Below are 25,415 nucleotides of genomic sequence, written 5' to 3'. Positions count from 1 at the left end.
CCGCTTCTCATTCAACTTCGCTCTGTATAAAACCCTCGAAGCTTCGTCCTCTCTCCCATCGCATCCAAGCAAGACCGTCTCATCCTCTTCTAGTCTCCAACATCACTTGCGCCGAGCAACATCTGATCTCGAGAACGAGGAGGAGCAAAAATGGGCTCTGCTGCTGCTGCTGCTGGTGCCTCAGTTTTATCGCGAGTGGTTCTGATGAGAGCTGCCTTCTTCGCACTGTGTGCTCTCGTGGCTTTGCCGGCTCTTGCGCAGGCGAAGCACGGAGGCGTCACCAGGCATTACAAGTTTGATGTAAGCAAAAGTTTTCATGAATAAAGTCTCTAAGGCTTTGATTAAGCTATGGCGAAGTGTGTGTGGTGATGCACGTTCTTTGTTTACAGATCAAGATGCAGAATGTGACGAGGTTGTGCCAGACCAAGAGCATTGTCACGGTCAATGGCCAGCTCCCGGGGCCTCGAATCATCGCTAGAGAAGGTGACCGGCTCTTGATCAAAGTGGTGAACCACGTCCAGTACAATGTCACACTCCACTGGTACGCAAAACCGGCAGCTCCATCATTACAATGTCCATCTTAATTCTTTTTTTTTTTTTTTCTCTTTTTTGGTTTTCGATGACGAGAAAGCCCACGTGAGATAGGTATATTACGGGTGGGTCCATAAGATACATTTTAGACGGTTGATAATCTCTTGATCATTAGCATTGTGCTTGCGAGGTTAGCGAGTATATTATCCAATTCCACATTTAAGCAATCGTCCTTATCTATCGACAGGCATGGAGTCCGACAGCTCAGGAGCGGGTGGGCTGATGGACCGGCATATATCACGCAGTGCCCGATTCAAACCGGCCAAACCTTTGTCTACAATTTCACCGTGACTGGCCAAAGAGGAACACTACTTTGGCATGCCCACATATCATGGCTCAGGGCGACTCTATATGGCCCGATCGTGATCCTCCCAAAGAAACATGCTTCTTACCCTTTTCCCCAGCCTTTCCAAGAAGTCCCCATCATTTTCGGTAAGCTGACATAGTAACTTGCTTCCTAGAAGATTGTAAATGGATCGAACCAATCTGAGAATCGGAGAATGAATTATTTCGACGATTTAAGTTTCGAGGTTCTCTTTCGGATGTTGTAGGAGAATGGTGGAAAGCTGACACAGAAACCATCATAAGCCAAGCCTTACAGACCGGAGGAGCGCCGAATGTCTCCGATGCCTACATGATCAATGGCTTTCCGGGACCCGTACGCAACTGCTCGGCTAAAGGTTGCGCTCCTTACAGGCTGACACTTTGATTAAATTGTTCAAATAATCCTGTTTTATTAAGAAAAGTGCGAATTACACCCGCTATCAGAGGTGTTTTTTGCTCGATTATCGTGATTTTACATGTGTGAGCCGCAATTATACTAAAGATTAATAACTCGACAAGCCTGGAACACGGTTGATGGGCAGTATATGTGTTTCCACACATCTGATGCGTACATTTGTCTGAAAATCCTGTCATGTGTATTCTCTTTCTTATTGAGTTCAATTTGAATTCTGCATGATTATCTCTTTCTCATGCCATTTTTGGATTGACAGTCGGTTTCATAACATCTTGTTCAGATTCGTTCAAGCTTAAAGTGAAGCCCGGAAAGACCTACCTCCTTCGCCTCATCAACGCTGCCCTCAACGACGAGCTCTTTTTCAGCATCGCGAACCACACGCTCACCATCGTAGAGACCGATGCAACTTACGTGAAGCCCTTCAAAACTCGCACCCTACTGATCGCCCCGGGACAGACCACCAACGTCCTGCTCCGAACAAAATCTAAGGCCCCGAACGCCACATTCATCATGGCGGCTCGGCCCTATGCTACCGGCCCCGCCACCTTCGACAACACCACCGTCACTGGATTCCTCGAATACACTAAACCGTCTTCACCCTCAAATCCTAAATCATCCAAACTGCCTCTCCTCATGCCAACCCTACCGAAATTCAACGACACGGCACTCGCCACGAAATACACCCAAAAGTTACGTAGCCTAAACACCGCCCAGTTCCCGGCAAAAGTACCCCAGACAGTGGCCAAGAAGTTCTTCTTCACTGTCGGCCTAGGGTTGAACCCGTGCCCCAAAAACCAAACCTGCCAAGGTCCTAACAACACCATGTTGGCCGCTGCAATAAACAACGTCTCCTTCGTGATGCCGAAGACGGCCTTACTCCAAGCTCACTTCTTCAAGCAGTCCAACGGGGTTTACACTACTGATTTCCCCGCCAACCCGCCTTTCAAGTTCAACTACACAGGTACGCCACCGAGCAACCTCATGGTGACTAGCGGCACGAAGGTGGTGGTCCTGCCATTCAACACGACCGTGGAGCTGGTGATGCAGGACACGAGCATCATCGTTGCGGAGAGCCATCCTCTTCACCTCCATGGATTCAACTTCTTCGTGGTGGGTCAGGGTTTCGGGAACTTCAACCCGCAGAAGGACCCAAACAAATTCAATCTGGTCGACCCGGTAGAGAGGAACACGGTGAGCGTGCCGTCCGGTGGGTGGGTGGCCATCCGGTTTCTTGCGGATAACCCAGGTGAATATACCTCTTTCCATGCAAGATGCTAGTATTAAGCTCATGAAGGTTTTATGTTTCTGTAAAAAGTAATGTCATATCAGATATAACATATCTATGAAGAGCGATGCACCAAAAGTTAAGGTCGTCATATGTTATCATCTCTGCATTACTAGAAATATGGCTGATATAAGTACGAACTATGCAAGTACTTTTATATTTCCGGCATCAATCTGCTAAACGCGAAAAATTATATGCGAACGTGTAGGGGTGTGGTTCATGCATTGCCACTTGGAGGTTCACACGAGCTGGGGGCTGAAGATGGCATGGGTCGTCATGGACGGAAAGGGTCGGAAGCAGAAGTTGCCGCCGCCGCCGGCCGATCTACCAAAGTGTTGATTACTTTATCGTTATTATTATTTTGATTTCCCTTTCTAAGTGCAATTTTGCATTAGCTTTTGCCCTGCTCTTTGATTCTTTCTATGTATTACTTAAAGTTGAATCTCAAATCTCGACGAAGCAAAGTTGGCTACCCTTTACACGTTTCTCCATCCCAATTCCTCTTTTCATCCATCTCTTCTTCGTTTCTCAATAATGCGATAGCTAAGTAGCTGACAGAGCATAGCTTGTGTCTGATGGCATGAAATTAAGTTTTCATGAGATGGTGTGAAGAAATTCCTTGGGATGAATTATTGGAACTAACCCCGTCCATAGGGTGACTGGCTGATAATGGCAGTAACCTCTCCTCGCATTTGTAAAAATTAAACAAGGCCAATTGCCAAATGGAGTTCCGTCAATAGGGCCACGTTGTATGTTGTGAGCGAGTCTCCGGGCCAATTTGTATCTTAGGCAGTTGTCATCTCGTATTAAAAGACTTCTTGCTTTTGACACACCGGTGCTATGGTTCAAATTAACGTTCCGTATCATGCGCGAGACTTTATAGTAACTCACAAAGCAATATTTTCGTTCAAGTCACTGAGACAACGTACTGACGCCTAAACTTGTTTTCATGTCCAGCATCAATATTTTTTTTATGAGACCTGAAGCATCAAATAATTTGGTTTTTGTCGTCTTCTTTATTTCATCGACAATGGCAATGCTATTCGGAATTCTCACTTAATAAATAAAAAATGAATAAAGTTTCTCGCAACCCGAGAGCGCACTGAGGGTAAAGACTAAATTATTTCGAGGCTCATTCAATATCTTGTAAAGCCTAGCCCTTCAACGTATGCAAATAGTTCTAATTCGGAACAATTTTCATGTAAATGATGAGATTTGACTAAGGATCTATTTATTTCGCTGAAAATAGATAATTTGAAAATTATTTTCTCAAAAATAATTATTTGTATCGCTTATAAAATAAATAAACGAAAAATATTTTCATCATCAATGAAAATGTTTAGACATAAAGGTTCCGTTTGTTTCGCAGAAAACATTTTTCAGTGTTTGGTTCACTCGGGAAAATGAGTCCACGGAAAAGTTATGCTTAAATTCAGGAAAATGATTTCATCCTTCAAATTAGGAAAACATTTTCCAAAATATAATTAAGTATCGATGCTTGGACTCGAAACTCTGCGTTTGGACACAAGAATCCCAAGATTTTCAATATTAGGATCTTCAAAGGCCGAGCCCGGGCCCCTAACACCCACACCCGGATCCATCGAGGCCGAGCCCGAAGCCCTAGTGCCCATGCCATAAGGGCAGTCCTCGAGTCCCCAACGGTTGAGCTCTGGCTCTTGACACTCAGGCCTAGGTCCACAAAGGTCATGCGTGGATCCTCGGAGCTCGAGCTCATGCCCTTATTAATGAAACGTTCGTTATAAAAATATTTTTTTATTAATTAACTATTTTAAGGGATATAAATAACCATTTTTAAGAATATATTTTTCAAATCATCAATTTTTCCCAAAAAAAAAAGGCCACGATCCCATGTCTGATAGATAATAGGGGAGACCCTCCAGGCGAGAGCTCGAGCCTCAGCCACTTTAGCGTTCTTCAAAGAAATGGCCGACGGCGGAGACGCGGTTCGCAGGGGAGCTCGAGTCCCCGAGCGACGCCGATCAAGTACCCCCCTCCAATCACGCTCCGCCGTGCCGACACGCTCCGTCCGGCCTCGTAGCTCGCGTCGTCTCTGCAAATAAAATAACACCCGACAGAGCGAAAAAAGAAATGGGTCGTACGTTAAGAGGACAGCAGACACCCTCCACGTTCCCACAGCATCCCCCCGCTCGTTTCGTTCCGCTTCGTCGCCTGGAGATTCTTTCGGCGCCCGTTTTCATGCCGCGATGGAGGAAGAGAAGGCTAGCCCATCAGACTCGAGCAGGTTTGGTTGCGTTTTCTTGACTTAAAACCTTTTGTCCTTTGAGTGCCTTCTTGTTATGATCGATTATGGCTGCGATTTTGCGTTCCCTGTTTTGTGGGGGATTACTCATGTGGGTCGTAGCTGGGTTTCTGCGTTGGAGGGGAAGTGATACTTGTTGGATTTACTTGTGGCCGTTAGTTGCTGCTGCGGTTGTAGCTCAGCCGCTCTGCTTAAAGACGGAAAGTTCATAGCTTGAGCAGGATCTGAAATGTGCCTAAAGTAGGCGTTTAGGGAGAGATTGGAGACTGGGTTTTACTGTGTACAGCTTGTTGTGGGGGTTAGATTTCACAGTTGCAATTGGTATGGTTGAGAAACGTTTCCGGCGACCTTTTTATTTTGGTTTTTTAGGAATTTGTTATAGAAGATGCCGGTCGGCTATCGTAGGAGGAATGCTGTTGATGATGCCTTCGACTGCTTCTTTGCTTGTCGGAGTTGTCAGCTGACCCTTGTTCTCGTACCAATCTGTATTTAAGTGATTTTTCTTTTTGCTCCAGATGGGAATAAATTAGTTTGAGGGACGGTGTCTGACTATTTGAGTGTCTCGTTCTAAAATAATTTTGACGTATGAGATTTAATGCGTGCATACGTACATGTGTACCGCGCGCGCGCGCGCATAGCGTGAGCAAGTGAAACGACCCAAAATCTTTATCTTCATTCTTTAAATAGCAAGCCAACGATCCATTAAATGCTTTGAGAACTCAATTTCTGCTTAGTTTTCGACCGACTCTACCAAGTCCTTTGCAGCAGAATTGCTCTTAGACTTGCAGATTGACCACCTCATCAATGCGCTGTACAGCATGTATTTTTCCCCAATTTCTTTCATGTAGATGTTCAACCCCTGGAAAGTTAACCGTGTAAGAGGTTGGGGAACAGGACGTTATTGTCAATTTTCCTCCAACGGAGGTTCCTCCTCCCCCCCCCCAATAAACTTTAACTTATTGCAATGGACAAAACTCATGATATCTTATGTTGAAGACTCCTTTACTAACTGAGGGCCATGATTAGATATCTGTGCAATTTCAATTTTTTTTACCTCTACGCCAATACCTTAGTCATTTTGTAACTGAAGGAACAGTCGTTTTTCTCTTCATCTTCACTTCAATCAAGATTCTGTTTTTATTAGAGAGCTAATTATTTTGATTATCATAAGTTTGTTTCTCAGGGATTAGTTGAGCCAAAGGTTTGGATACCCATGTGGTCCAATAAAAGACATAAGATTTCTCCTGATCTTCTGATATTTGGTGAATTAAATGAAACCTGGTCAAAGGAAAACATTTTCCTAGTCTCAACCAAGTCAAAGGAAAGCTGTGGCGACCGTTTTGTTGGTTTTGCCTAAACCAATTCAAGTTCATCTCCCACCATAGTGTTCATTCAGTTGTTGCCATCAACCAGCACCTTTGCCTTTAGCGATAGCAGCGCACGGCCCCAACATCAACCGACCAGTCATTTCCTTGGGCACTTTAGACTCATTATCATTGCTAGTATAATGACCTACTGGCAGATGACCGTTAACATCTCCAACACCACAAACCTAGACCCCTAGTCATACCGCTGCTGCTGCTGCTGCCCCTTCTAAGCCAGTTACGTATCTACCTCTGAAAGCTTTCAAAAGGAGGAAAAAAGTGCATGAGATATTGTAAGCTTCTGGTGAATTATTTAAGCAAAGAGGCTCTACTAACCTTGCCCAAATAATTGCAAAAAACTTCCAAAGCTAACGTTAGAAGCCTTTACGAGTTCTAGTGTTGCATGAAAATCCAAGTTCCTGTCATATGCATGTCTATTGTGGATATACTTGCAATGTGGCTTTGCTTTTGTTCTTCTTTATAAATTCTGTACTTTCAAGTTTCGGGGCAAGTCTTTTTCTGTCTTGGCAACGAAGGAACTTTAGAGAATGTCTTTTTTGAATTATTTTTTGAGATTGTAATCATGGTGCACAGCTTTTGTTTAACATAAACTCTTTTTGTCGTGGTGATTTTATATCCTGGCACTGCTAACAGCTTTAAAGCAATGAAAGCTCCAAATATTGTTGATTTAAGGAAGAAAAGGAAGCATCTATCTGAGCATTTTGACTTGCCTCGACCAAAGCACAAGTGCTTGGATGGAGGCTTTGATCCACTTCTGCTCTCCGAGTATGATGGAAACCCAGATATTGAGGACTTGCCTGCATCCAAAATCAAGAGGCTGACTGAGGGAAGTTGCAGTCGTGATGAATCACAACCTGAATCAGCAAAAGACAGCAACAGCTTTGCTGAAGAATCTGACACTGGTATGTCTTCTTATGGTGGGTGTGATTTAGGCCCAGATAGTGCTGTGATAACCAGTGGAGCTTCCACTTCTTCTGTGAAATGGGCCTGGAACAGTTCACAAGACATGCCTCATTTCTCTAGTGCTGAAAAAGCTTTAGTGAGAGTTGATAACGACGATGGAGGTGGGAAGCATGATCTTCCCGATCAAGACAGTGAATTGCAAATGTTACTTGAAGAGCAGCTTTTAGAATTTGGATGTCATGTGGGATACACATGTGAGTATGCAAATGACTGCTTGGAGACTTGTGCAACTAAAGAAGTAGAAGACAGTATTTACTCCAATGCTTCAAATCCAAGTAATCCTGTTCTACTTCAAGATTAATCTTGTAATGTGTTTTCTGTAACCTTTTCACCTTTTTTCCTTCTTACTTTGTTGGTGGGTTGTTTTTCTTTATATTGTCATTATTGTTGTTTTTATCTTATTATTATTTTGTTGGTGGGAGGGAAAGGGCGTTTCACAATGATACATGAAGATGCCGCAAGAGATGTTTTCTCGTTCCTCTAAATTTACTCAGTTAAACTGCTCCATGGAGAAGAAAAAAGCGTCAGGTCCCTGCATCCAATTCTGTTAACTGCAGTTAATATGTAGGAACTTAAATATATATGGTTTTATCTCACTAAATTTAATCAATTCTGGCCATATCTTGACCCTCCTTCCTACCCCACCTACCGCTCTTCCTTTGAAGCAAAAGTTTCTCTTATTTGACCCAACATAGATAAAGGTAAAATAGTTGATAAGCCAGGAGGTAGCCAAAAGTTTTATAATCTCTCTCTCTCTCTCTCTCTCTCTCTCTCTCTCTCTCTCTCTCTCTATTTAGTCCCTGAAAGGTTTAGGGACTTAAATATTCCATAAAAAAATTACTTAATGAGAAGATTGAATTGGAGGTTCCAATTAGCTAATACAATAGAGGGCGGAGTCTATTCCATTTTTTCATTTTCCTTTCTTGTGACTTGAAGGCTGTGGTTATAGCTTTTCTACTTAGTTTTTTGCTAATTTACCGACTGATAAGTTTCTTACTCTTCATTGCAGATACTCTCCATGGGACTAGAAAACCGACGATTGATGAAGAATTTGAAGATTACTTCTCCACGCTCATGATGTAGGGAAGCTTAATTGAACTTGTAAATATACATAACTGAATTATTGACTTGGTTGATTGAAGAGACGATGCTCCTTTTACACGATTGCACTAAATTTTCTTCACTTTGGAAATTAGGGATGCGGATTAGCTTGTGCCCTCTTGCTATTTATGTTCTGAGATTATGTGCAGGTCCTGCACTCTTCAGTTTCTCCCTATCTTGCTAGACCTTTCATTATGTGTCTGTGCATGTTAGGTACATAACTTCTCTCTTTCTGTGAATTCAAAACTCATGACATAAATGAGCGGTGCAATGTATAAGATCGAATGTTCAATCCCATATCCTCAGCAACTTTGTGAGTGATCTCAATGAAGTGAAATATCATTAGTTTGTCTACTCTCCTTTGTTGTGTTTCCATTTTAAATTAAAATCACTAGGCTGCATGGTTTACTAAGTCGTGCATTCTCGTTTTCTAGATTTTCGGTGTCTAACCATTTCACGGTTTGTCTTCGGTTCTCTCGACATTCGGTACTCACAAGCAACTTTTGGTGGGTCATCGTGGATGTTGTTTCATGGTTTCATGGGTGCTATATAGTTCCATTCCTGCTGCAGCACATCCCAAAAAGGGATCCAACATCAATCTGAGCAAGAAATCTTTCCTTGAGATCATTTGGTGTTGACAAGTTGAGGCCATCTTTTGCAGCTTTGAAGTTTGAAGCAAGGAAGATGTTGAGGCAAACTGCCTCTGATAGGATACTTTAGTGGCACCCATGAATCCATCCAGAACTGCAGATTAGAACTTTGTTAACAGATTCCGGTAACTTGGATCATGTTTGTTTGTGTCATTTAGATGATTTTCCTTCTGAACAAAGATAGGCCTGCTGCTTGTTTGAGATTGAAGAAATTGCTGATCACGATGTGGATGTATGCTGATATTAATGCTATGATGGATACTCTTCTTCTTGCTGGAGAAATGTCCAAGTACACGAGAACAACATTCTGAAGCATTACATCTTTAAGAAGTCATCAAGCAAATTTGCGCGGTAACAGGGTAGACGCTAGCAGAAACTCGCAAACACGACAAATATGCACGGCAACAGAGCAAACACTCAACTTAGATACCGACTGAACGGAAGCTGCGCGTATACCTATGTCGGCCCGCCTTTTGAATTTCTACTTGTCAGAACGCTCACAAAATCTTGATCGGTCCAACTTAATCTTACATCTAAAGAACACCGTCGAGTCGACGCAAAACGGTGGTCCCTTGCGAATTGCAACGCAAAAATCAATTACTAATGAAAGCTGCTCACATTTTGGCAGCCAATCAAGGAATGTCTCTTAGAGAATCCTACGCGATCCTTTTCGTTTTTACAATTATCTTGATTGAAGAAAAAAGGAAACCCACTACCGCTAATCTAAACGACCAAACCAATCAAGACTCGAATAAACAACAGAAAAACAAGACACAGCTCGCTAAGCACAAGCTTCTCTTCTGGGAGCCAAGGAGAACAGAGCATCGAGATCCGGCGGCTGAAAGTACCCGTTCTTCGGCGCGTCCCTCGCCTTCCCGCCGGCCGGCATCTTCTTCTTCTTCTTCTTCCTCGGCGGCGGGGGACAGACGCTCGGCGTCGGAATCCTGTGCTCCTCGTGCCTGGGCGTCGCGCAACCTTCCTCCTCCGCCATCACCGTCCCGCTCCGGACCCCGAAAAAGGGGCTTCGAATTTCCGAAAGATCTTCGAAACGAAAGGGAAGAAAGAAGCTGGAGAAACCCGAGAGAGAGAGAGAGAGAGAGAGAGGGAGGAGTAGAAAAACAGAGGACTTCGCTGCGGTGAACGAAGAATAACGAGATTTTGAAAAACGCAAAGAGCTTGGAATCTTCGGTGGGGGGCGGGGGTGCGGCTTCCGCGAATTGAACCGGGGTGCGCTGCTGGTGGGTGACAGCCAAGCGGCGCGCACGGACAGCTGACGTGGCCCATGTTGTCTCCGTGCCTTCGCACGCCATTCAAACGCGGCGGCGCCGACCATTTCTTGCGCGGGAAAAGCTCCTGCCCACGTTTTTTTTGAAGCGGAAGAAGCATCGTGTTCGGGTTCGTGTTGTGTTTTTAGAGGGGGCGGGGGGAAATGAATTTTGCAGGGGCCAGATGGTCGTGTCCGGATTGGCCGGCCGCTGATGTCGACCGACCCGGGGGCGCGACGACCGACTTGACCTCTCACCCTCGGACTCTAGCTCCTGGAGATGAACGTGTGCATTTGTGAATTTCTTGACGTGGCATGTTCCAACCGATTTGGAACTTGAGACGTCGCAATTAGAGCAAGATTATCCGAGTTTTCAATTTCGCGTTTTATCGACGAAAGAGAATGTTTTATCCTATCTGGGAGGTTTCATTCCCGTTGGCGATTGAATGCAACAAATGGTTGAAGCTCATTTGAAGTGAATTCACATAGACTTTGATGGAATGTTTTTGAGAAACAAAAGTTCGTACTTGATAGTTGACACTAAAGGCGAGATTACTCTTTACATTATAGAGATTACTAATTTTTCTTTTCGGGTGGTTCACTTGTAATTGTATTTTTTGTTTATACGTCCACGTACTATACTTCAAAAGATTTTCTGTTTAAAAGTTGGTCATATTTGGGATGGGAATATAGTCATGAAGGATTGCATCCATTAATCTTAAAGAAAAGTATATAGATATATTTTGCACACAAAAAAAAAGAGTAATCCTCAATTTTTGGGTGAACGTATGTGGTTTATTTAGTGCACAATTGTAACCTTAAACATGATTTCCAGAAGAAAATCGCTGTGCTTATTGCATGAACGAAGGTCGAAATGCGCGTAAAGTTTCAGCTAGCGATGGGATTTGTGAAGGTCTAACACGTATCAATGACAAAGAATTGTGTGTTAGGAAAAACAAAATTCTCCCTTAAATTGGCCCCAATTGTGTGTCATGCATAAAGAACGGACATAACTATAAGAATGTGTATCTTTTGGGTGATAATTTTATGGTGGACATTTATAGTAGAAATTTGAAAACAAATTGGGCAGATCTGAGCCCTGCCCAACTCTCGAATAGAATCTTCGAATTTGAGGGATCTAAGCCCTATCCAAATGCACAGGATGCGCCCTTGAGATCGCTCGAAAAGGTGAATTAGCAAACGTGTGCAAAAAGTAGCTCGGATGCTATCAAATTCTATCAAAGGACTAAACTAAACAGATAACCAAAACAAGCTAAACCTTCCCTCTTCTGCTCTCTCTCTCCCTCTACTCCTAAGCCCAATTATACCGTCACCGTCGCCATCTTGTCGTGGTGTCCGCCGCCGCGATCATCTTCACGCCGCCATCCTTACTGCCACCGTCGCCTTCCTCTCTCTCTCTCTCTCTCCTCGACAACAATGGACTCGTGCATTCTCCACCACCGCTGCCACCGACGACAGCTCTGGCCACGGGGCCACCACCAAAGATCGCCGTATATAACAATCTCTCTCTCTCTCTCTCTCTATAATTGGACACCACTCAGCAGCGTGTAGATCTCAGATCTGGGCGACAAGCGCATGATCTGGAGGAGGAGACATAGCGATCAGTAGCAATGCAATGACCCATGAGATCCGAAGGAAAAGACACGGAGAGGCAACGGCAGCGTGGGCACAGATGGAGAAGTAACCTGGTGGCTGCTTCTTAGAAGGAGAGAGCGTGAGAGACGAGAAAGGAGTTGGGATTTGGTGAAAAAAGTAACTTAGGTCCGAACGTGTTCCCGACCTTTTTGTCTAGGAATTTAGGGCATTAGCAAGACTCATTGTGGATCCTAGACTTCCGAAGTGTGCGCATAATTTCAAAGTAATTGATACGGCCAATTTAAGCCGAAAATCATTGGCGTGACGGTCCAGTTACGCGGCACATCCGACGGCCGTGAACAATGTCATTTTCAATTTTTTCTAAAATTTTCAGATTTTTTTTTCTTTTTTTCCTTTTATTTTCTTTCTTTCTCTTCCTATTCTTTCCAATTTATTGTTCATCTTCTTCCCTCCGCCGATCATGAGGGCCTCGGAGATGGCCAACGAAAGTCGGTGACAGCCTACACGCTCTCTCCCAATGTGATCGACGTGGGCCGCGACGCCCTCGCCTGATCTAGGCGAGAGCAGGGTATGCAAGCCCTCACCTGTGGCCGATGAGGGCTGGTCAAGTGCGTCGTGGCCCTTGCCGATCACATCTGGGAAAAGGAGTAAAAGATCCTTGGATATCTATTTTCTTTTCATTTTGGTGGAAACAAAATACTTTTCCTAACGATTGTCTCAAATAGAAATAGAGAACGATATAACTAAGAATACTCTTAGGCTCCGTTCGTTTGGCGGAAAATATTCTCTTTTTAGAAAATATTTTCCCGGAAGTCATTTTCCTGGAAAATGTTTTCCCGGAACATAATTTTCCGGTGTTCGGCGACCAATATGAAAAAGTTTCAGAAAATATTTTTCGTCAGCGACCGGCGACCGACGGCGACGGCGGCAATCGGTGGCGGCCGGCGGCCAACGGTGGTGAGCGGCGATCAACTTCCTCTCCCACGGAAAACATTTTCCCTCCCATGGGCAATTTTGCCTTCACTTTGGGGGAAAATGATTTCTTTTTTGTGAAAAGAGGAAATCATTTTCCTCAAAACAATGAAGGATTTGAGGGTGGGGAAGGAAAATGTTTTCCCACGGAAAACATTTTCCGCCCCCGAACACCGGAAAACACGGAAAATGTTTTCCGGAAAAATATTTTTCCGCAAACGAACACAGCCTTAGAATACCCTACTACAGGCCCGTGCCTCTGGTTGGTGACTGGTAGAGGGAAGAATATGAATAGTAGATAATGAAAGAATAGGAAAAAAGAAAAGAAAAAATAATAATTACAAAAGAAAAAAAAAGATAAAATTGAAAAATCTTATAAAAATTTCAAAACGATGTTGTTACAATAAAAAAAAAATAGTCCACATCAGCTATAAGTCATGCCACGTAGGACGGTCGGCACTAATCAAACTGTTACGTCAGTGATTTTCGGCAAAAATTATCGAGATGGGTTACATGGGAAAGTCGTCAAAAGATTTAAGACTACATTGACTAAATTAAAAAATTTAAGATTGAATTAGTAGCCTTACAATAGATTAGGATTTTTTGAACAATCATCCCAAAAAACTAGAGAGATAAGTAACTAACAAGCGTATTTCTTGCGTTTTTTATGGAATCGGTGATTGGGCACCCGTTCCTTGTCTGGGAGTTCCGCACTTTCAATCTTAGATGGGGGAGCTTTTCTCTCCCAATCTAATTCTAAATCTAGGAGTTTCAATGGATAAGTACTCGGTCTTTAGTTTCAATGGTGTTTATTGTAGGTTCGTTGTCAGATCTATGTTCGTTCAACATGTTTTTGTTAGAAGCTCTAGCGTCTTGCACTTGCTAAAGGACTCGCTCCCATAGTTGTTAGATTTGAGCTCATTCAACATGTTTTTGTTGCCTTCATACTGCGATGGTGCTGGAGACATCGAACCTAAGCGTACATCACCGAAAGGCAAAACTGTAACTACATATAGAGATTTGGGTGAATGCTCATCACTGATGATAATGTGCGATTCAGTAATTGGCCACCGATCCTTTTGCTTGGATTTAGTCACAGATATCTTCTTGAAGGACAAATGTATGCTTACCTTTGCCAACGATGCTCTGATGATATACCTTAATTTCTGGATTTTGGTTTATTTTGCAACTCTATGGGATTGGTTTTTGTAGTGCTTTCTAGGATTTTATATGGATTCTTTCGTGTATCATTTTGGTAATGAATGGGAATTTTCTTTGACAAAATAAAAAATCTGACCAACGGGTATAAGCATTGGACTATTGGAGACTCAAAAGTTTGTATTTCATGAGCAGAGCTCAACTGGTTCGATAGTTCGAAAACTAAGTATGACTCGTCTTTCGTTTGCTCATTCTTGAACCGTTTGTATTCGTCATTTTTGTGGATTATTTCTACCTAAGGCATTCAAGAATCCTTAAAAATGGAGCTTAACTTATATGTGAGCCAATGGTGATTTGATGTGAGATAAAATTTAAATTTCGACATTACAAATTCACCAAGCAATTATTTAGTTTGGGTTAATTGTCCAATTAGTTCTAAAATTATTGTACATTTGCCAATTCAATTCTAAACTTTTTGATTTTGTTAATTTAATTTTAAACATTTTCTTGTAGAGTATTTGTATAATTTACACCGTGCAATTAGACTATTATCATTTATTTATCATTATCATGCACTCTAGGGCCCTCTTCAAGGGCTTTATAACAAGGCTTTGTTTAACAGCTTTCGTTGATACTTGCGGATATATATATTCAAAAGTGTTTGCTTGATAATTTCTCAATATTTTTTCTGGTGTTAAACAATGCATGGACATATAGATGCAGATTAGGATCGAAAGGAGCCAAGAAAGCCATGAAAATGTTTTTCATAAAGAGGAAAATGAACTAATTAGGGGGTATTGAAAATTTTTGCGTAAGCAAAATCCCTAAATCTCATAATATATGGTTTGTAGGAAGTAAAGTAAATTCCCCCACTTTACTTATTATCAGTCTAATAAATAAGTTAGTGGCAACCCTAAGACAATAAGGCTTAATATGAATAAGAAACCAAATCGCAATTAGTAAAGTTTGAGAGAGACCATGTAGAATGCAACATCTACGTTGTGATAGGATTATTGACAACCGCTTAGCACTCCGTTAAACCCCTTGGAGCCTACCTTGGGAGGGTCGCGATAGGGATGTTCGACTTAAGTTACCATTGTCCACTCCACTCGAATTACAAAGATTCGAGATTGACAAGCTTATAGCTTTAAGCCCATCGGGTTGGCCGAAATCCAAAAAAATTTTCCATGGCCAAACGATGCTTACAACATACCTCGAATTTGCATAGTCGAGCCTTTCACTCGCCATTTGACTTCCGTTCCCCAACCGCTCCTCCATTCTCCACACGTGACGACAAGCCGCGGCGGCGGGGGCCAGCACACGTGTCTCCCCACCGGTGGTCCCGTCGGCCCACCCAGATGGAGGGGGGAGGGGTTGACTTTTTTTTATCGATCCCCGCGTGCGGACGAAACGGGGGTGGAGTTTCCCGCAGCCAAAGCAGCAGCTGAACCTACGCCCACTCCGACAGTCAACGCCCCTTGTCCTCACGTGTACGCGCCGGGGGCCCACCCGGAAAACGCCCAGACGCCTCGCCAAAAGTCAAAGCCGCATGCGAACAAGAAAGCCCTTAACCTTCCCTCACTCCCAAGGCAAACCACTCGCGGGTAGGAACCGTCGGCTTGTGCAGGAGATGTGGGGTATCCTGTGGCGCACACTTGGTCGGCTGGCTGGGGCAGAGTAAGTAGACGCATGATTCAGCTTTGCTTGTGGATTGAGAGAGAGAGAGAGAGAGAGAGAGGCGGGACTAACGTGTTTTGGTTTCGCCTATCTATTTCCTATCCATCGATTTGGGGGTAACAAGTTCGAGATTTCGTCACGGGAGAGATTCCGACTCGATAGACGCGACAAGGGGCGAGGTAGGCCGAGCCAAGGCGGGGCCGGAGATCGCATTCATTGTGAACCGCGTCTCGTCGAAGGCGACCCGTACTTGTGGCGCGGGTCTCGTTGATGAGACGAGATAAGTTCCGATCCCCGTTCCTGAGAGCACATGAATTACTCGTCCCGTTTGCCCCCACATCTCGTGAAATGAACGAGTGTATTTCTAATTGAAAGGAGAATTAGATTTTAATCCCGGGAACAGCACCCCACAATTCTCTATCATCCTCATCCCGTCTTGCGCTCGGAGGACGGCGTGTTTGATCTCTTCCCCCTTATCAAAATTCGCGAATCGCGATGGATAGTGTGAATCTTCATTAGAACAAGTCAATTTTTCAATCACCACTCAATACCGATCATGGCGGGGAATGTTTAATTATCCCAATTAGATCTCACATGCAAATAATTTCCCAAACTAAACACGAAAAGCCGCTTTTGATTAGATTGAATGTAACTAGACACGACTTTCAACAGAATTAAATGATGAAATTTTATCACCATTTGACATGGCAGAATTTCTTTTGCAACGTATTTGAAAGCAGATTGTCATCCTCTCAACTGAGAGAGCAAAGCGCACTTAATTTACCTACTCAAGGTCGTGAAAGGCTGATTCTCTTTTAAATGCATTTCAATCACTCAAACAAAACAACACTCACGTACTTTTATCTAGATTTGGGAGTGTAATTTAGGTCAATTACTCTAGAGAGAATCGAGATGTTAGGATATTGTGAGAAGAACATTTATGAAGATTGAAAATGACCAGACTATAGTCCTAAAAGACGTGTCGATAAAGATATATAGTTGCTCAATTAATGTTGCAAAACCACCGGTACACAATTGGATTCTTTGCCCCTGGAGGAACAATCACTTCCCAAGCAGAAACTTCAAACGTAGATTCCGGGAAATGGTCTCCTCATCATGGGCCAATTTCGATATTTTATATACTTAATTTTCATAACCTATATAGTTCCTAGGCAATTAATTCATGCATGTATTATCTGCTTGCGTGCAAGGGAGAGATAGTGCTGAGTATATATCATGCGTGGCAGTAGGCACCATCATCACTATTCAATGAGATTGCAATTGAGATTGGGATGTATTATGAAGGATGCGAAGCGAATAGGGATTAGCAAGTCCAAGGGCATGATGACAGCGAAGCCTGCAAGCCCCTAGCCGAAATGCGAAAAACCAAAAATAGAGATGCAAATAAAGGTGGCAAAAACCAACCGGAGAGCAAAATAAAACTGACAAGTACTTCATAAGTGAGTTTAGGTGTTAAATAAAATGATTTGGTTAAAACTTGAAAGTGTGAGTACAACTAATGTGGAAATAGTGGGACCCACGATAGGATTCTCTCGAATTATATGCGTTGTGATTGACACTGCATAAGACGTAATCCATAGAATCAGTTTATTGAATGTTGTTTCGCTCAATAATGTTATCTCACATCAGGTTAACCAAAAGATGTTCGCAATATAAATTTATGCTAAATCGACTTGCATTGTGTCATTAACTTTCAAATTCCTAACAATCAACCGGCATACTCAAAATTCTAATAAGTTGGGAAAGGTTGATTCATCTTCCATAACTAGTCTAATTTATACATGTTTAATATTAAAACATCGATCCACTTAAAAAACTTGAAATTTTACAACATATGACAATAGTCTCACCAAATTTTCATAGCATTAAGGGAGGAAACGACTTGAAATCTTTGCAGGTGTCTTTTCATCTCCTTAATTGTATATTTCCACATTCCAGTCTTAGGCCAATTCCCAACCTACGCGTGGGCACGAATGTTAACAATGGTCTGACAAGATTTTTCACAATGGAATTTCCTTCTTCTCTATACAGCCTTTTGTGCTAGATTTGTAACAGAATTAGTTCCGCCAGATCACTATCGTCTAAATTATTTATGACAATGTCATTATGCAATATTCTTAGGGGAACGGTCATCTGATCAAATTAAAAGGGTGTTGAGTATTCAAAAACATTTTTTATTGAAAATCCATTCTTGACATCTGTAATCAATATTTTGCTATCCAAAGTTGGTTTCATCCTTGAATATTATAAGAAGAATTGTTCGGCGAAAAGGAGGAAGACATTATGCAATTTCTCAAGGTATTTATTAGTGTTTCTTTATTGGTTGACTCTTCTTTTGTTAGGAACGGGTCCCGGATGAGTTAGCTTTGGTCCACCTCAATGCATCCATCCATGGCATACACAGACAAACACGCACTAAACTCCAGAACCATAAGTCAGTACTCTCTGAAACAATGAAACATTTATCGATCTATCTATGCACATGCTAGAGAAATTTAATGCATACCATTAAAGATAGGGTTTTTCATACTTGTGTGTAAATTTTCTTTACATAAATTAACTCGATCGAATGGTATGTGTTCTTCACATACATATCTCATCAGTCGAAGGACAGCCTGTGTAACAAAACATTACACGTACCGCTTCTATGGTTTTTATTAGAAAAGATCTTGTTACCAAAATGACTTAATTAAGAAGACGCCCGTTGATGCGTTCACGCTCTTGACATATAAAAATCCATGATGGAGAATAAAGCTATCGATTTTCATAGAAATTGGTCAGTAAATTGTACTCATCAATATAAGTAATTAGTACCGGCTATCTTTGCTTTTCTCAATAGATCCAAGTTAGGTAGGCTCGATCATTATACTTAATATAGCTTGTGAATTTTCGAACATAACTTCCTGTATGCTTAGGCGGACGCGATGGAATGAAGGGACTTGCTAATTATCAATCAGGATCCGAGTCATCACATACAAAGAAACTAAAGTTATTTATTGCATGATCATAACAATAAAAGTTACCTAGTTCACTATCCTCAACTGTCCCATGTATGAAGAAGATGCTTTCTTAGATTGACCCACCGCGAAGGCCGATCCACAGTGCAGAACAGTTGACAGGCGTGAATCCCCGAAGAAGTCAATTTCGAGTACGTACAAGAAAAACTCTCGTGTCTAGCCTTTTGCTTCAAAAAGTCAATTTGTATGTTACATATAATGTTAACTATTGGAGGCCAAAACGAACACGTAGACGTCACAACAACTTTCTCTTCTCTTCATCTGCTCCACTCCATCCCTTTTCTTAAGCTCCTCTCATCATCTCCTCGCTCTCACTTCTTATCTCCCTCTCTCTCCCTCTCTCTCTCTCTCTCTCTCTCTCTCTCTCAAGTATTCCTAACGTTTTGCGTGAGAAGCTTGAAGATATAATGGAGGAAGAGAACGGTTTCGGTGACGAGGAAGAGCTTGTGAGGGAGCTTCTCAACGACGACTCTCCCTTCTTTATGATGGCAGACCCGTCGATGGAGTCGTCTGGTCAAGAGGATGCCATCAAGTGGCTCATGTCCACCGTCTATTCGGGCCCGACGATTGAGGACATCGAGGGCGCCTTGTTCTCGAGCACCCACCAAATGGATATTGGACGACCGCAAGATTATTCACCGGCCAGGTTTATTTCTGATTTTTTGGTTGAAATGTGTAATATCGTGGTGAATTAGGACTGCTATTACAGTTTTGTGTGATTAGTTGTTCATGGCGTGCTCTTCTTGTGGCTCAGGGTTCAACCTTGGTCGTTTCAGAGGGGGCTTAATAAGATAGACCACAAGTATACGCTTAAGATAAAGAGTTGTGGAAATGGGTTGACGGATGACGGATACAAATGGAGGAAGTACGGCCAAAAGTCTATCAAGAACAGTGCCAATCCGAGGTAACTACTTGTTTTCTTCTTTTCAAACCACATTATAAGCTAGCATTCTTAGCTTTCTATTTTCAACATGTAACTTGAAATCGCTGGATCGTCCGGTTTATAGGTTTGACTTTCGAGATATACAAATTATCCTTAAAATTTCACTAATGGTTGTGTAAGCACACTGTTATGAAGAATGGACAAGTGGTTTGATAATATCTAGTTCTTCAATGTCTGAGTAGAAAATACTACCCTTACTTCAGAGTTTAATTTGTTTATTCACTTGGTTTTCTCATTGTTTATATGAAACAGGAGTTACTACAAGTGCACAAACCCAAGGTGCAACGCCAAGAAGCAGGTGGAGCGATCCAATGACGACCCGGACACGTTCATCGTCACCTATGAAGGTTACCACCTCCATTTCACTTACCCTTACTTCCCCGTCGGCCCCGCCTACCAATTGGACCCACCAGTCAAGAAGCCCAAGAAGGCCGTTTCGTCGGCAGACGCCCAAGCCCACGATAAGCCCAATCAAGTCCAAGAAGCTGAAGGAAGCGCCGACGCATTCACAACCGGGCTGGCCCAAATTGCGATCGAAGACTGTCGTCCGGCTCCTACCCAAGAAGCGATAAGCCACCAAGGGCTCGGGCTTCTCGAAGACGTGGTGCCTTTCATGATTAGGAACCCAACGAGGAACAATGTCGTCTCTGCCCATTCATTGCCTTTTCCTCCAAATTCGCCTTCTTATCAGTCATGCTTCCCGAGTTATTCAACTCAGTATTATGGCATAGGCCTCGGTTCATGCATCAAGTGAACATGTGCGCACATAAGTAAAGTCATATACAGTTTAAAAGGTGAATAATTAGGCAATGCTTCTAAGGTTTCTTTGCATGTGACAGGAATGTACCGGGCTCATCTATATATAGCTGTAATAAGCGATAGTCATATTATATGTAGTCCAGCTTGTGAATTGTTATTCAATTTTATGGTGCATTTGAGTTGGTATTGACAAGCGGATCGCTCTAATTTAGGCCTAAACAAAGTAGAGATAAAGTCGTAATATGGGCCTTGATATGTACAATAGAGCTTACTACCTTCTTAAGTTGTGGACCTACTTATAGGCAAATGCTTATCAAATGGAAGACTCGGGCTGTTCATGATTGACTCCAAGGCTATGTTTAGTGGGCTGATTAGGGCTATTAACATCGATCGGGTGTTCCTCTCCAATCCACAAAATGGATTGTTTTGCCTTTAAGATTCGATTTGAGCCCAAATGAAGTGATGATAGGTTTTGATTTTGTTGGCCTCCTCGATCATTATCTATTCTATGTATAGACAAAATGGGAGATGGAGAAGTTAGGTATCGAACTCGAGGCTTTGTTGATTTTGAAGAGAGTGGATCTCTACGAGCTAAGATTTAAGAAGCCTCGAGTTCAATGGGGGGATATACAGTGAATACAGAGTAGAGGTATTCAACCGGCGAGCTTGGCAGCTCGAGTCAAGCCTTGTTTTAGGTTAAAAAGTTAAGATTGAGCCAGGATCGGGTCGGGCCAATGGCACCATGCACAAGGGCCCAAGATTTGCCTAATAGCTAATATGAGGAAAAAAAAGTACGCTTATGAATGCCCTAATAACGATGACATACGAATTTCACCCAAGTAAATGTCTAATGAATTCGATTTCTTCGACATTGTGTCCCTCACTGTGATTCAAATGATAAAATGCCACCGTTGTCCCCTTGTTCATGTTGGGCATGTTCGACTAGAGTCAATTCTTGAAATAACCAATCATGCTTACAGACAGTCGCTTCTATATTTTTTTGCAGTAAAGTTGTTGCTATTGTCTTCAATGATCTGTTGGCTAGTACTGAACATAGACTCCCATAGTATGATAAACGCCGGTAGGGTCAGCAAGTCATAAGCCACGGTGAAAGAATCGGAAAACTGGCGGCTCTCCTCTTCCACCATTTCAGAATATCTAACACATTGTCTTCATCAACTCTTTCAATGTTCTTAGAGTAGTTTGTTGTCAAGTACGTCTTCAACTCATCAGTAGATGAAGATGAAGATGAAGATGAAGAGTTAGCATAAGGTTCTGGGTGTTTTCCTTCTAACAAAGCAAAGATCATAGAAATTTTCCAGGCACTGCTTGATAAGGGCACATCTCTGCCCGTGGGGTAGAACACGTATCGAATCGATTGGCAACATACATATTTCCAAAAAAAAAATGGAGTAAGGAGAGTTTTGAATCTCTCCAACTTGAACCTCGGATCCAAGACAGAGGACACAAAAACAAGCAAAATGTTCTCGTAATGTTTCAGGAATTTTACCTTAATGGCCAGTACTGCTTCATTGAAAAAACAATCACCCTCCTTGTTCGCCAATTCAACTCACGTAATGTACAGAAACAAAACGGCATGGTTGCTTAACGGATAACTGTCGGCTTGTCCCACTTGACGATACGCTGAATAATTTGGCGGCATAATGGCCTTATTGACACCATTGATCTCAAGCCAAAATATCTTCTAGACTTCAAACGTTCTTATCCGCCGAGCCAACGCTACAACTGCTTGGGGGCTTTCTCCAAGGGTAAGGGTTTCGTCCACGGAAGTGTCTTCTCGAGGACTAGCTTCGAGCATTCACCCCTGCAATTCCTCCCCATTGTCGAGTCGCTGTGCCTCATCATCAATCAATTCGGCTTGTTGCGAGGGCGGAGCCGACGCGCATACGTTGTAGTCGCGAAACTCAATGAACAAGTCCCACGACAATCTAATGGTAAAGTCTGGATCTAGTTGTGATCATCATAAACAATTGCTGTTACTGTTATCCGTGAATTTTAGAATGCGATTAAATTGTTGCGAGAGGAAATAGATGAAATTGACGAACGATTTTAGAGAGCAAAAGCATTAGGAATGCTGAAAAACGAGAGAAGGGGGCTAATTCATAAAAGGGCAAAATCCTTTTTTGCCAAGTCGGTGGGGTTGTTTCACAGTCTGTGATCCAATAATCCAAAGAATGCATTTCTGTTGGGCTAAGCCCACCCATATTTCCAGCCATTTTTGGGGCTTTTTGTCCGTATAAACTCGGACATATTGAATAAAATAAAAAGCATGCTAGCTGTTGCTCGGTCTGTATCTATATTTTCGAGACAAAGAACATGTATAGAAAATTTCGAAGTAGATGGACAGACGCCACCCGAAGGATGATGTCGATCAAGTCCCAAAAGAAGTTAATTGCCAACTGAAGTATGATGCTATTACTGATCAAAAGATGTGAGACAACTAGCAATCAAATAATTAGAGTTACATTCGGATGATTTCGGGACCATTAACTTTCAAAAGATTCTCACATTGAAGTTTCTATCCTCACACCCATTTAGCCAATCATCGACGACCTCAGATATTAATCAGACGATTCGATATACACGTGTCGAAATTCAGTTGAATGTATAGCTGGACGATCGCTTTCACGCTGGAGGGCTTTCCTCATATAATTTGCCCTGTAGCCAGCAAAAGGTGCAAGGGGGGGGGACCTCCCCATGGGTCCTAACCATCAATGGGCTCCTGGTTGTAAAGCAAAATGGCAAACAAAGGATAGTCCCCATCAAAAGGTGTCCGGGTTCATCACCAATCATTTGTTGTGTCTTATACATTTGATTCTTCCAACTCTCTCAATCATTTTTTATATATGGAAGCACGGAAAAAACACACAATTATTGATTGACTATGGTGGGAGCACAAAACCGATGGCTATGGCTCGATTGGTCAGATCTTGCGCTGGAGCGTTTGTAGTTTGCGGCTGGAAAGAGATCTTAATCAATGGTGTACTTAAAAGACACCCGAGATCAGGAATTGTTTGATGGTGTAGTAAGTATGGGTAGTTGGCCGACCCTTAGCTGGAGAGAGAGTTTATCAGTAGCAATCTCGTCTCTCGTAGCATGACTGTGGTTCACATATATTAAGCTTTTGTCCTCTTGAACCGTGATGATATGGAGTCGTCCGCTTAAGAAAAGGAGGTTTACTCTGGACTTCAAGAGAAGGGCGTAAATGGAGTCCACCTCCACACAGTTTAACATCGAACTTGACTTGGCTCGACTATGCATGGCTTAGATCCAACACTTTGCTCGAGCTCGAAGGAATGTGGTTTTCTGAGCTTGATTGCAACTCAAAGACACGGGATGCATTATCAACATTGTCATACATATCCGGCAAAGAATCCCATAGGGATTTGGCAGTCTCTGAAAAAGCAAATATCTCATAGATTTGAGATTCCATTGAATTGAACAACCAAGACGTGACTATATTATCATTCGCCTGCCATTAGGTGAATTTTGCATCTTTAGATGCAGGTGTTATGATAAGACCATTCACATGACCCAATTGCAATCTACCCCTAAGATCTATAGAGATAGCTCTAGACCAAGGCAAATAATTATGTCCATTCAACATAGTAATTGTAAGTTTATTGGACATCTCAGAAACAGATTTACTGGTACTAGCCATAGTGCTAGACAGAAAAAGAGCACAAAGTTCAGCAACCTTTTCTAGGACCAATCGAGTCCAATGATAGATCTTCCTATGGGCAAAACAAAAGAAAAAAGAAAAGAAAAACCACTGCAAAAATATATCTACAAATAGCAGAACATGTGCTATAGGAACCACAAAGAGCAATCGGTCCAAAGGATAAAATTGTAGGAACAATTCACAATGGGCTACTGCTAGTGCATTATTACGACAACAATAAAGAACTCAGATTCTTAATCACCAATAGACAAGTGGAAGCATTGACAGTGGAGCCGACTTTAGGATCATGTTTCACTCTAATACCATGTTTTAATGATGATCATGTATAGAAGAGAGATAAAAGAAGAGAAGATGGACACTCAATGGTTAATGCGATTCAGACGACCAAGAATATAATCCCTTGAAAGCTTATATCAACGGTGGTAATGATATTTTAATAGAGATCAATACAATGAATTACAGTCATTGATTTGGTAACTACAGCTATCGTACAATTTTGCCGGATCTCATATTATATTAGGATTAGGACGATGTGGCATCCTTATCATTCTAACAAATAGATTTTGAAGAAGTTAATGTACTGATGGTTAATTTCGATAGGTGATCAAATGGAAGTTTCCCAATGTAGAAGTGAAATTGCGTAACTTTTGGTCCATGGCCTCGTTTTTCAGCTATAAAGACAACAAAAAGATCGCCCAGTTACGAAATTAGAGACTTACATCCAAAAGAAATGAAGTCAGTGTACCTTCACTCAGTAGGACATAATCAATTCGCATCTTTGGCTCATGTCTCATGGGAAGCGGGGTGGATTGTCCTAACAGCATGTTTGGTTGCAATAATAATCATTATGTTACAGATCAATTACAGTTGACTGTCTGTTAGAGTGTTTGCTTATAGTAATGGTTAGGGTTAACGATACAAAAAAACCCTAAATTAATACACATGTGATAAATTTACCACAAACTAATTTTTTTACAACGAAAAATTCCAAACTGGTACACCTGTAACAAATTTATCCTAAACTAATTTTTTGACCACTAAAAACCCTAAACTTGTACACTTATGATAAATTTACTCTCCATTAAATTGGATTACGAAAAATCACAAATTGATAAATCTGTGACAAATAGAGGAGTAAAACCCCAAACTGATACATCCGTCAACTGCCACGTATCATCTAACTTAACAATTTAACAATAAAATTTAAAGGAAACTGACGAAGGGTAAATTTGTCACAGGCGTACCAGTTTAGGATTTTTCATGATATTAACCCTAATAGTTATTATGGC

The 25,415-nt window shown here is 42.1% G+C and overlaps 3 protein-coding genes across 5 annotated transcripts; all 3 read left to right on the top strand.

Moving 5' to 3' along the window:
* The first annotated feature begins 64 nt into the window (after positions 1-64).
* Positions 65-3,094, top strand: LOC115692799 (laccase-17-like). 2 transcript variants are annotated; one of them, XM_030619761.2, is made up of 6 exons: positions 65-300; positions 390-541; positions 779-1,023; positions 1,143-1,271; positions 1,611-2,576; positions 2,824-3,094. In XM_030619761.2, exons 1-6 carry the CDS (start codon positions 151-153, stop codon positions 2,952-2,954), a joined length of 1,773 nt encoding a protein of 590 aa, XP_030475621.2. In that variant the 5' UTR covers positions 65-150; the 3' UTR covers positions 2,955-3,094. The 2 variants fall into 2 exon arrangements, with proteins under 2 accessions (XP_030475621.2, XP_056170246.1); XM_056314271.1 differs by having other exon boundaries at positions 1,587-2,576.
* Positions 3,095-4,659: 1,565 nt separating this feature from the next.
* Positions 4,660-8,514, top strand: LOC115692789 (protein FAR-RED-ELONGATED HYPOCOTYL 1-LIKE). Of its 2 annotated transcripts, none has more exons than XM_030619750.2 (3): positions 4,660-4,878; positions 6,915-7,549; positions 8,254-8,514. In XM_030619750.2, the coding sequence occupies exons 1-2, from the start codon at positions 4,841-4,843 to the stop codon at positions 7,543-7,545; spliced, it is 669 nt and encodes a 222-aa protein (XP_030475610.1). In that variant the 5' UTR covers positions 4,660-4,840; the 3' UTR covers positions 7,546-7,549; positions 8,254-8,514. The 2 variants fall into 2 exon arrangements, with proteins under 2 accessions (XP_030475610.1, XP_030475609.1); XM_030619749.2 differs by having other exon boundaries at positions 4,662-4,878; positions 6,915-7,519.
* A 10,537-nt stretch (positions 8,515-19,051) lies between these two features.
* Positions 19,052-20,585, top strand: LOC115692788 (probable WRKY transcription factor 49). The gene is made up of 3 exons (XM_030619748.2): positions 19,052-19,367; positions 19,476-19,625; positions 19,917-20,585. Exons 1-3 carry the CDS (start codon positions 19,129-19,131, stop codon positions 20,416-20,418), a joined length of 891 nt encoding a protein of 296 aa, XP_030475608.2. The 5' UTR covers positions 19,052-19,128; the 3' UTR covers positions 20,419-20,585.
* Positions 20,586-25,415: the final 4,830 nt, after the last annotated feature.

The sequence above is a fragment of the Syzygium oleosum genome, unplaced genomic scaffold, assembly GCF_021117445.2.
Source record: "Syzygium oleosum isolate NSW1041296 unplaced genomic scaffold, Sole_v2.1 Sole_v2.09, whole genome shotgun sequence".
NCBI classification, from domain to species: Eukaryota; Viridiplantae; Streptophyta; class Magnoliopsida; order Myrtales; family Myrtaceae; genus Syzygium; species Syzygium oleosum.
This window is presented reverse-complemented; position numbering and strand designations above follow the sequence as displayed.